The sequence below is a fragment of the Lycorma delicatula genome, chromosome 5, assembly GCF_047948215.1.
Source record: "Lycorma delicatula isolate Av1 chromosome 5, ASM4794821v1, whole genome shotgun sequence".
Taxonomy (NCBI): Eukaryota; Metazoa; Arthropoda; class Insecta; order Hemiptera; family Fulgoridae; genus Lycorma; species Lycorma delicatula.
In genome coordinates this window covers 84,873,375-84,886,351 of record NC_134459.1, presented here as the reverse complement: position 1 = coordinate 84,886,351, position 12,977 = coordinate 84,873,375, and the positions used below count along the sequence as shown (strand labels likewise).

The 12,977-nt window shown below is 26.3% G+C and overlaps 1 protein-coding gene across 4 annotated transcripts in view; it reads left to right on the top strand.

Annotated features, from left to right (window-relative positions):
- Nucleotides 1-11,519, top strand: part of LOC142325156 (uncharacterized) — a 506,788-nt gene extending 495,269 nt beyond the window's left edge. Inside the window, exons 15-20 of one of the 4 annotated variants that reach the window (XM_075366558.1) lie at nucleotides 757-855; nucleotides 1,560-2,219; nucleotides 3,531-3,623; nucleotides 6,730-6,802; nucleotides 8,959-9,079; nucleotides 11,487-11,519. In XM_075366558.1, coding sequence (XP_075222673.1) covers nucleotides 757-855; nucleotides 1,560-2,219; nucleotides 3,531-3,623; nucleotides 6,730-6,747 — 870 coding nt within the window. In that variant the 3' untranslated portion in view covers nucleotides 6,748-6,802; nucleotides 8,959-9,079; nucleotides 11,487-11,519. Of the gene's footprint in view, nucleotides 1-756; nucleotides 856-1,559; nucleotides 2,220-3,530; nucleotides 3,720-6,729; nucleotides 6,803-8,958; nucleotides 9,080-11,486 lie in introns of all 4 variants that reach the window. The other 3 variants (XM_075366556.1, XM_075366560.1, XM_075366557.1) reach the window with 3 other exon arrangements.
- The last annotated feature ends 1,458 nt before the right edge of the window (nucleotides 11,520-12,977 follow it).

Genomic DNA, 12,977 nt, shown 5'->3' with positions numbered 1-12,977 from the left:
TTGAAGATTGAAATAAATGTACCATCTTTACTCTTTGGTCAATAAACCTATGTAATACAAAAATTTACAACTTTCCTGTCGAATTATAAAAAAGACATTGAATGTACACAGATACAAACTGTTGTATCGTACCTTTTTCTCATATAATACAATTTTTAAAATAATTTCATATCTTTAAAAGTTTCCAAATCTCTCTTAATTAATTACTTTAATTATCGCATTGCTTGTAATTAAACATTATAATATCTTTTTTCTGTTAAGTATTCTTTCCATAAATTCTCACTTCTCAAAGTTGTAAGTCACAATAATTCAATGTTTTACAATAGTTATAAATGATATTAAACGTAATTATAAACGGTTTAATGAATATATCAATAAAAATGTTATTCTTTCTTCTGTATTTTTATCCTTTTTTATGGATTTATTTATTCCCATGAACTTTAGCCATTACAATGTTAGATTCCATTGATATTTAATTCGTCAGTCCAGATTTGATAAGTCAGTATTTTTACATTCTGTATTTTATAGGGTCCTGACTTTTTCTTTGGAATCTTCTTCCTGTTTAGCATCAGTGGACATTAGATTATCACAAAAATAATGTACATATCATAAATCACTCGTTGTAAGGTATACTTTAGTTAAATATTGGGAAAATTTAATTAATGTTACAATATGTATTTCTTATCACCACAAATTGTATTATAATATTATTTTAATTACTGTTTAATGTGATTTTATTGTGTTCTTTTTTTCCAGGTGAGTAGTTTAAAAAGAAAAATAAATAGTTTAAGTAAAGAATTATTAGAGAATGAATGTACAATTAGTGAACTTAGAGAGGAAGTTCAAACATTAGAGGTTAGTTTAATAATTCACATTGAATTTAATCTGTTAATTTAGTTACGTTTTCTCTTTTATTTTTCTTTAATTTAACTTTGAATTAATAATTTGACTCAAAAAAATTATTTATAGTAGCAATCTATTTGCTCTCTTTCCCACTTACTCTAAATCTCAGTTTTAAACAAGAAATTAGATTTTTTTTAAAAAAAGGAAAGGTTTTTTTAAAAAAAAAGTTGTTCATAATAAATCCCATGAACTTAATTTATTTATGTACTACTTTATTATGTGGATACCCCTACAGAGTTTTCATCTGCTTGAAAGCAAACCTATATAAGAATATTATATAAATAGAAAATGTATAATGTTTTAAATTTCCTTAAAGTTTCAGCTACAAGTAAAAAAGTACATGTATTTTTATTATTATCCTTATCTGAAATTTATACAAAATAAAAGAAACTTCCTTAAAGAAGATATTCCTGAACATATCAGTCCAGGTAATCCTGTCATTTTTTATTTTTCCTTTCCTTTAGATAAATATTTTCCTATTTTTTTATTTTTTTGTAGTTTAAAGTTAATTTTTATTTGTATGAAATATTGTGTTTTGTATTCTGTTAAAAAAATTAATTTCATTTTTACCTTTTTATTTACTTTTGTTAAAATATTTTTTTTATTAACTAAAATAATTGCAATAAATTTTAATTAGAACATAAATTAATTTTCAGATTGCGCTTAATGAATTACGTGAAAAATTTATTGAAGAACAAGATGTTAAAGAAAGATTAATAATTAAAATGACATCAGAAATTGAAGATAAGAGTAGAGAAATAAATTTATTAAAACAAAAATCTGAAGAGTTACCAAAAAGTGCAAAACAAGAACTTGAAGAAGCAGAAAACTTACAAAAACTCTTAAATTGGGAGGAAAATTCTAATAATAGACGATCAAAATCTCAGAGAAGACATAAAGCCAAGTGCCATCTAACATTAAAAAAATTAAATGAAAAAATTAAGGCTGGTTTATTAGTTGATGAAAGTCAATTAAATAGTATCTGTAGCTCATCTTCTGGTGATGATAGTTCTAATGAGTCGGTACAAAATAGAATCAATTTAGAAAGTTCCCTAATGAAATTTTCAGAAACAGAATACTCTGAAAATGTTAAAGAAAATTTATCACACAACATTAAATTGGATGAGAAAATTAAAGAAAGATTCTCAAATATTGTGCCTAATTCTGATAGACTTTTAGATGGGTATGAAAGCCCATCTCTAAGACTTGAAGGTAATATTAAAGAGAAAGACGATCCCTATGTTGACTGCGAATCAACAGAGGAGGCTACGTCTTCCAGGTCCTTCCAGGATGATTCAATATTCCATATTGAAGAGGTAAACTTTTATTCCTATTTTTAAATAAAATATTTTCATTATTTAAAGCTTAGTTTACATTTTGGATCTATTCAAGGGACCTAACTCTCCAAATAACTGATTTCAAATTAGTTCTATTTAAAGTGAAAATAACATTTTTCATAATAAGGAATGTTTTTTGATGTTAGTTAAGTAGTGTCAACTTCCATGGCCATTAATAAGTGACAGTTTATATGCAAAAATTACAAACCAGGCACATGTACATCTGTTTTTGTTTCTTTTATTTTTTTTTCAATATTTGTAAAAATATCCACATACAAATTTAGTATAAAAATAACTCTTTCATATCACACTACCAAGCATAATGTCTAAGTGTGTGTGGTGAATTAATAATCTAATAAATATAAATAAAACTTCAATTTACTGCTTCTTTTAATGCTCCAAAAATTAAATAAATAGAAAATATTCAGATCAGTGCATATTTATAATTATATACATCAGCCCAGAAATTCATAGATATGCTAATTATCTTGGATAAAAATACATTATGCTATCTTTTGGCATGTTGGGACTAAGATTTTGACAACTCTTTCATGAATTTTTTATGTTTATTTACTCAAGAATTTTTGAACATATTAAGTCTCAGGTAGTTGAGCCCTGTTCAGTAAGCATTCCAGTAAAAAGATTAACTTTATTATAACTCCTTATCCATTGTAATCTATTCTTTCATCAGCCATGACTTACAACTAATTGTTCCTAATTTTTGTCACTACAGTATTCTTCTACTACACTCAATAGCATGTTTTTTCTTAGTACTTATTTAATAAACTTGTTATTTAATTCAGTTATTTCTGGAATGTATGGATAACTACTCATAGTATTATAAACTACAATTTTTTTAATTATTTTATGTAGTTATAAAAACTTAATATGAATATAAAACCATGAAAAAATTAGAAAGTATGCAATATACAACTTGCATCAAATCCATTGATTCATTACCAACCACAAAATGCCATGCCATGTTGTAAATAATCAAAAGAAAAACTTTAAACAGTTACAAGTGACTAACCAGTTAGTGTGAACTTAAATGATCTGTGGGAACCTGCCTGTTGATAAAATGATTTTTTTTTTATCCTTTCCAATAAACACTGCAAGTTATATGGATTAATAAGAATTTAGGTGATTTTAAGTACTGCAACAGTAGTAGATTTGTAAAATATTTAGAAATAACACTTTATTTTAAAAGCAATAAATTTTTTTTTTCATACAAGATACTTTTTTATTTTTTCATTATTATATTATTTTAATTTTTTTATAAATGTTTTTCAGAGTATTCATAGACAAAAGATGATAACATCAGAGAGAAATACAGGGAATACCTCAGCAACTCAAAGACTGAATTCAGCCATCAAACATTCCACAGTAAGGACGATTGTATGGCATGTTTAGAATATTAGTTTTGGCACTTCCAGTAATAGTGTGTGTGTCCTAAAAAAATATGTCTAACATGTCATGTAGGTGAGTTAAGTAAAACAAAAAGTAAAAATAAATGAGATATAAGAATTTATTTAACTAGCCTGTAAAGTATTCAAATACATTGGTGGCTACAGGCACTTAAAAATGTCTACTCTGTACATAATTCATAAAATAATATCAGTTATTTCTAGAAAAAATCATACTTGTTTTATTAAAATGTAGAATATACGATTATTATAGAATATTCTACTTTTTTTGTAATACATAAAATCATATTCCTGCTGAAGGTTTTAAAATTTTCTCCATAGAAAATTATTCTTCTAAAGTATTGAACTACCAGAAAACATTTGAAATGTCGTAGCAGATTTCTTGAATTTTCCTTTTTTTAACATTCCAAAAATTAAACCTGTTAATTACTAAATAATTAATTTTCATTATTTGAATAAATAAAACCTCAGTTTTACTTCACTTTTTTAAGTTAACATCTTTAAATCTGTTTACATATTTTATAAACAATATTTTGAGGCTTGTAATGTTTTAATGTAACTACCTAAATTTCTATTTCATTTCTACTCATCAGTCAACAGTAATGATGGATGTCACTCAGGTTTCTGTGTCATTGCCACTTTCATTATAATCTAGACCACACCTTACTGTTTGTCAGCCAACTGCAGGGCCTACCCCACCGCCACATCTTTCATCTGCTTGTCAAGTTCATACTATTTATCCTCCATTTATTTTTTATTTATCCAATTTATTGTACTGGTTTGTAATTATTTATTAATTTTATAACACATTAATTTAATACTGCACTCAGATGTATTCATGAATTTATTAAAATTCAACAGTTTTTCTTGAGGGGACAGAATTCATCAGTTTATTTATACCTATTATATAAATATTTAATTCTATGAATTATAATTACATTATTTATCATATCTTAAGTTTAGCAAGTAGTTTTCTCCTCTAAATTCTGCAAATTAACATAGAACTTTTTCAACCCATGTATTTTTTGTTTATTCTGTATTAGACAATTTATATTGCACTTCAAAGGTTTTTTCTTGTGTCTGTAAAATAGAATGCGCTTTTTAAAAATTAACTTTTTTTTATAAATTTTTGTATATTTTACACAATAGTGTAGACATTTGATAGTAGTTAAAAAAAGTTTTTAAACTAATATACCAATTTTTAAGTTCATGTTATCAGACTTCAAATTTGTAGTTATGATTTGTTTAATGTAGATAGATAGATAGATTTTGTTTAAAGATGTATTTATTTATAACAAAACTTGAAATAATTTTTTTTATTTAATGAAAAAATTATTTCTACCTTAAATCTTTTTATTTACCTAGTTGCATAGTTATTCTGTATACTCTCCAAATTGCAGATGTACAACGTCTGGTAGAAAAGTAATGAGAATGATTGTCTTTCAAAGATTCTGTTTTACTTTTATACATCAATGTTATTATTACCTTCAAGGTGATATAGCTGTCCCTTGGACAGCTATACATTGGCAGAGGCATTTTTTCCATTCCACAAAACAACGCAGGAAGGCTTCAACTTGGATCATGTTCGATTCTGTCGAGAATGTCAAATCACACATTTTTCCAATTGTCTTTCTGTTTAGTGGATAGGTTTTTTGGCACCAACTTAACATACACCTTTCTCAGTCAAATCTTGAGTCAAAAACTGATGAAGTGTAAAACAATTCTAATTTAACACACTACTCATTAGCCTCAATGTTAGTTGATATGACATTACAAGAGCCCTTATCTTTCTACATTTTCGTCAGTTTTTCATGTTGAAGGCCTCTCTGAGCAAGGTTCACCTTCCACTGCTTCCAACCCTCCAAAAATGCTTTGTGCCACCAAAAAATTTGTGTTGTTGATAAGGAATGTTCCCCAAATACTTGTTGCAACTTTTTTTCAGAACTCACGGATTCACCAAGTTTAACACAAAATTTGATGACACACCATTATTCCATATTTCGCTGTTCCATTTTCATAACACTACAAAAAGACTTCACTTATCATGCTCTCTAGGGTTGCATAATTACCACACAAGTTTAAACTTTCACTGAGCATCTGGAAGTGGCTGATGCACAAGCTGTGTGAAGGGGTAGCCTGCATCATTGCCAGATTGCTCCCAGTGTTAGCTCAGTACATCTTAGCCACACCTATTACTATGTAAGAAAAAGTATGCTAATCAGGTCAAATTTTGCATTTTGAGATTTTTGCAGATTTATATATTTCATGGCCCTCCACCCCAAAAAAACATTCTTTTTTACATTGAAGATTTCTTGAAGGATGTATATATTTATGTACATCTGTTTTTTGCTGTTGATAACTCCAGACTTTAGCAGATGATTTCTATATAATGTGGCATTAATGCCATTAATTTTAGTAACAATTAGTCACAAAGGCAAAGAGATATAGAACTTGCAAGTCTTATATCTCAAAATTTTAGTTAAAAAGTAGGTAAATTTTTTCACATAATATAAAGCTGCTTAGATAGTTTTCTGATGGTGTTTGGTCTAACTCAGTCATCATAAAGTGGTAGTTTCTGAACTCAGTTACATTCTGTTACTAATTACATAATTCCATTACATTAGTATGGCACTTTGGATATGTATTTGGTCAATTTCATTCAGGGCTGGGGGATAATAAGCTTAATTTTTTTTCATCAATAAATCATTTACCTGCTATATACCAATATTTGTCTGGATTAATCGATTTTTATGAAGTTTTGTATGATGATTATGAATGTGGTTCATTGATGCCATTTAATTTTGGTTACATACAATCATGGGAGTGGAGAGATAAGTCCGCTGCAGGTCCTGAATCTCAATTTAATTTAAAGGGTAAAATAATTTCTTACATAATTCTTTACTTGGGTACTTACATACTTAAATGTTTCACTAAATATTCCTTGTAAATAATAGTTTATCAAGGGCGAAGACGCTCAGCAGTTAGAGTTGCATAACTTTCCTGGTGAATTCAAGAAAATTATGCAACTCTTTGCAAAATTTTTTAATAAATTTTTTTCTTTTTAGGTTAGTGACATTGTTTGATTCTGATATAAGAAACCTAAACACCACTACATAGAGTTCCTTACAGATACAACCGGTAAGTACATAATAATTTATTAGTATAGCATGAATTTATAGCAATATTTAAATTAATTGTGTTGATATTTCATTAGTATAAGTAAACTGTTTTACAATTTAATATTGTTAATATACTTTAGTCTAATGGTTGCAATCTAATGATTGCTTAAAAATCAAAACATTCATTGGAAATAATACTAGTATTGTTAAAATTGATATGCATTAATTACTAGTTATTATTAAATATATAAATATATATACACACATACATACATACATACGTATACATACGTATACATATACTTTGCTTCATCTTCCAATTATTTGTTTTTTTTTTCAGATATTATGTGCATAAAATGTTATTTTGACTTGAAATATAAATCTTGTAGAAAGCAGTTAAAATGATCTATGCTGGTATTTCATACATAAAAAAAAAGTCTTAACATTAATTTATAATACTTTTCATACTAGTAGTTATTTCATTAATGAATATGTTAAATAATTTTTCATCTGTCAAATAAATATTATCGTTTTATGAATGAATCAATGTGTTTATCAATGTAATGAAGACTGTAGTTATAAAATTGTATAAATAAACTATATCTTTTGATGTATGGTGTTTAAAAAGATTTAAGTGATAATTTAACTGTAAAATGTTTTTTTATTTTATTAACGGACTTAGTTAAAAGAAGGAGATTCTGAATCTGACCCACATACTTCTTTTTTATGAATTTTTAAGCCTTACTTTAAATGTGAAGAGTAAGTTATTCATTTTTTTTATTTTATAAAGGATGTTCTTCTGACGGCCCCTAATAAGGTTTTTCTACATATTTGTTAATCAAGTGGAAAATTTTTTATGTGAAATAATACATGGTCTACACAGATATTTTGAAGGTACTTTTTAATTTGTTATAATTATCATTGCTTTATTTTGAATTAGTGTAATGATATTCTGATGTCATTCTAGTCTTAGAAATACATTCATGCAAAAATTCAAGAAAATTAGTTTGAAAACTTAGAATTGTTATTTAAAACTTCAAAAAATATTATATTATTATTAGTTTTACCAGGCAAAAATTCATTTTTGTGAGAAAATCCTTTATTCAAAAATTAGATCTATCAAAACCTGATATATTACAAGATTTTGGTAAATTTGAATGATAGCTCCTCTCCTTTCTTGATAACAGATAAGCACTGATTACAGAAATTCACTGATACTGTAAATAATTGACAGAAGTCAGCTGTTATGTAGAAATTAACTATTAATCCTTTTTTTAGATTACTCAGTAATGTGTATGAGTTATGCAATATTATATGAAAACATAACATAAAACCTGGCTTCTCATTTTGACACTCTCTGTCACCTCTTTAAATAGAAAGAACAATTCTTGATGACAAAAAATTGTATAGCACTTGTACTAATCTAATAGAAATTATCAACTATATTAACTCAGTAAATAAGGTGTTGGAAATGGAAAACTCTTTAAAATGAAGTTTATATGTGGTACAAAAGGTTAAGTTTTGATATGAGTTTCAAATAAAGAAACATTAGAAAAATTATTTTAAAATGTACAAAATCGAATGATTAAAATATTTATCTTTTTAAAATTATAAACATATTTAAGAAAGATATTCTTTAAAAAATAGTTAAAAAACAAAATTTTTGGAGACTTGGATGATGATATTTTCAACAGTATAAATTAAACTAATGTAATTTTCTTACAGTTAGGTTCTTATAAATAATATGTGTATAAAAAATGTTTCTAAAATGGTGGGCTGGCTATATTTTTTTGGATTCTACTTATAAAACTAAACAAAAAATATCCTTACAAAAATGGCAATTCTTCCTTCGTTCTTCCATTGTCTGCCATATGTTTTTTTAGTTTCACAAGCAGAATCTGAAAAAGTAAAGCCAGCCCATCATTTTAGAAACACCTCTCTCTCAATCTATCTCTCTCTCTCTCTCTCTCTCTCTATATATATATATATATATATATATATATATATATATATGTGTGTGTGTGTGATAGCATGCATATTATTGGTACATAATTGCTTGTATTCTCATCCTTTTAAATGTGTACTTTACATAAAAATCAGTTTTACTTTGTAAATATATTAATAAAATTAAGCAATTCTAATTTTTCAATTTTTATATTGCATATTTTTTATCAGAAACCAAATGAAAATGCCAAAGTACGTGATGATGAAGATAAAGAAGGAACATTGACCGTTAACATAAAACCTTATTTTTCCGATTCTAAAATAGATCTTGAGGAGACAATTCCTATTGTTGGTAATAAACTTTTAATCGTTCATACAAAGTTTTACTCATTTATATAAATAATTAACAAGATTGAAATCATACATTAAATTTATTTATTTGTTTTTTTTTGATAAAATAACATATCAGTTATTTCTTTTGCCTTATATTTAAAACAGTTTTTGTCTCCTAACCTTACAATTGTAATTTCTACCACAAAAACTTCATTTTTCTGTAATTTTAAACAATTTTGATTGCTTGCATAAAAAATAGGTTATTTCTAAAAAAATAAAAAAGGAAAAATACAATGTAATGGGAAGAAAAGGTTGTTTATTGTATAAACAAAGCAGATTTCTCTTTACTTGAAGGATATAAAGGTTTCTATATCTGATTTAGAATGATTTGAAAATTAAATTATTTCATTCTCATAAAAGAGAAAAAATGATTCAGAGACAAACATTATTGAAATTTAAACTAAAAACGCCACCCAATATTATAAAATTTCTTTATTTTCAACCAACTAACAATTTTTAAAATAAACCTTGAATCAGATTGATTATTCCAATAAACAAGATTGAGCTTTTTTAATAGAGTTAACTGTACAAACTCAACAATTTAGATATCATAAAATTCCTTACATTCAGAGCAATTCAAATGAAACTAAACAAATTTGAAAGAAAAAGCAACAGATGTTTATTACAAGGACAAGATCCCACAGAGGTCATTTTATAACAAGACAAATAAATTTTGATTCACAAAGAATCAAAGTACCACACATATTTGTTACTGTTATACAAAAAAAATTAATGAAGGCAATTTAATTTATTATGAATTTGTGCAGAAATGTTTGGATAGAGAACGGTGAATCCACCAGGTTGGCCTAGTGGTGAACGCGTCTTCACAAATCAGATGATTTTGAAGTCATGAGTTCCAACAATCAAATCCTAGTAAAGGCAGTTACTTTTATAAAGATATGAATACTAGGTCATGGATACCAGTCTTCTTTGGTGGTTGGATTTCAATTAACCATACATCTCAGAAATGGTTGATTTGAGACTGTACAATATTACACTTCACTTACACTCATATATATCATCCTCATTCATCCTCTGAAGTAATACCTGATGGTGATTCCTGGAGGCTAAACAGGAAAAAAAATCAGGATAGAAAAAGATGAGAGAGCAATCCTAACTGATGAATCAGTATTTCACACACTCATTGGTAAGGTAAATGAATTACTACAGCTACAGAATCTGTGGCAGGAAAAGATCATGTGCTCTCTGAAGAATGTTTGTGACAGCCCAAAAGCAAATGTATCTAATGTCCATAACAAAGATAAAAAATATAACCAATTTTTTTATGATTAATATTATAAGTGTGCTGTATACTTTGATGTACTTGAAAATTTTCTTATCCTATATCAGTATGAGCTTAATCAAGAAGTGCATTTTCCTTTGGTCAGATAATTCACAACAACACCATTACATAGATATCTGAGACTTCCTTAATAATTATTTCTCAGGTTGATGGATTATTATTCAGGTTCAGCTCCATTAAAGTTGACTTTCATGGTCACCTCATTCCTTAATTTGACTTTTTTCTTAATCTGTTTTCATTAAAGACAAACTGTACATTTTACCCTTACTACCAACCTCACTAAACTGTAAAACTGGCTACAGAAGTGCTGTAAGTTGCATTAAATTGAATTTGTTAAGAAAATAAAAATCATCTTGTTAATACCTATCATATCACCAATGAAACTCATATCAAAAAAAAGATTCATAAAAAATAAAAAACTGATTTATTTTAATACAAAATGACAATTAGTCTCTAAATACATTTTTATATGCATTTGAAATTTAAAGTTGTTTTTGAATTTCCTTATTTTTTAAAAGTACAAATTACAGATTTTCTTTTGAGAATTTTATATTAAAGAATGAAAATTTATATTTATTTTGAACCAATAGTTTGAACATTCAAATAAAAAATAAAATAACTGGTTTTTACTTATAATTAAATTTGCTGAAAATAAATAAATCTTTTGTAAAAATAAAATCAGCCTTATACAACTGTTAAATTGTGTCTTTTATTGCATATACAGGCACACTATTACCATAATGACCAACTGCAGTTGTACATCTTACAGAACCTAAGCATGTTTTTTTCCATATTCTCTTTATGTTCCATGACCTCCTTTAATACTTTATTATCTGCTTGTAATTAATAAATCGTCTTAGAATGTAAAAATATATGTCCTACTAAAATATTAAGATACTAACAACATTTATCTTTTTTTTAAGTCTTAAAAAAAGGGATAGTTATCCTACTCCTTCTCACTGTGGATTTTGTTTGTAGAAAAAGCTACTCTGTAGAGTATTATGTTAATTGTATTAGATTTCAGCAGATAGTTTACTAAACATAACTTAATTTTTTTTTTCAGTTACACCCTGTTCTAGTATGGCTTTTAATTTAACAGTAAGTACAGTCTTGAAAACATTATTTTTATAATTTTCATTCTGGTTACTTTTAGTACATCAATATTCTTTATTCATATTTTTAAAATAAAAAATAAAAAAATATTTTTTTCCAAAACAGAAAAAAGAATAATAATATATAATTGACATTTATAATTCATGAAACATTACGCTACTGTATATTTAGGCAATTTTATATTAGTCTCTTAAAATAAATAAAAATATTAAATTTTAAATATGTTAGCTGTTAGAGATAAATAGAATTAGATAGGTAACTGCTTTTAGTAGTTACATAACTACTAATTATCACAAAAGTATAGCAGTCACAATGAATTTTGAAGCTTGGACTATGACAGCTAGTATGGAGCCTGTTATCCGAACTGAAAACATTCAATTTAGTTTTCATGTGCAGAAGCAAATTGCTTTCTTGTAAATACAACTTATTATTTTATGTTACTGGATAGTATTATGGATTACTTTTAAATATTTTCTAATTCTGCTGTTTATACCTTATAAATTAATAATATTTTGCTATAAAAAAAAATGTTATGGTATATTTTTAAACACTATAAAAATATGCTCAACAAATATTATAATTATGTCAGTAGATAAAAGTTAAATGATAAATTAACTAACAATATAATTGTCTGACATACATATAGTTTTATAATCTATTGTGATTTTATTTATTGTAAAAATAAACATGGACATGCCAAGTATTAGAACTCAAAAAATGAGTCACCTTTTTTAGAATCAAATCAAGAAACAATACAGTTACATTGTTTACTATGTTTTCATAGTTTTCAAATACAGCCCAGGCCAATGTAAAAATAAATTACCCGTAAGTCTATATTTTTTAATGTTTGAATATAATTCAATTAATTAGTTGTCATGTTTTTGTTGATCCTGTAAGAACATTTTTTGCAAATTCCATTTATTTTTGAGTTTTGATTGAGAAAAGTATTTATATTTAATAATCAGTTGTGTATTTTCAGCATTTTATGATTATGAATGAACTACCTAAAAATTAAAAAACTAAAACGGCAGGCCTGGTAAATAATAAACATTGTATATGAGTTTAAAACAAGAAGGTGATTAATATTCAAAGTTGGAAAAAGAAGATTCAGATTGAAACACTTGATTCACATTAAAAAATGTGAAGGAAGAACAGACGCTGTATATATGGGGTATTGCGATCCCAAGTTTAAAGAGTGAGAAAAGAGAAAAAGCTGTTGCTAGAAAAATTAGTCAAAAATCCAGTAGAAATGTCTTTCTCTAATCCAATAAAATAAAAACCCCGTGAAATGCCTGCAACAGGATTAGATGATTTTGACAAGTGTGTGGTGAGACAGACTCAAAAATTTCATTTTAACAAAAATTGGAAGGTATATTGTGATACAGTTAAGGAAACAGAAGCTGAATATAAGTGACAACAATAGATTATTGACAATACTATG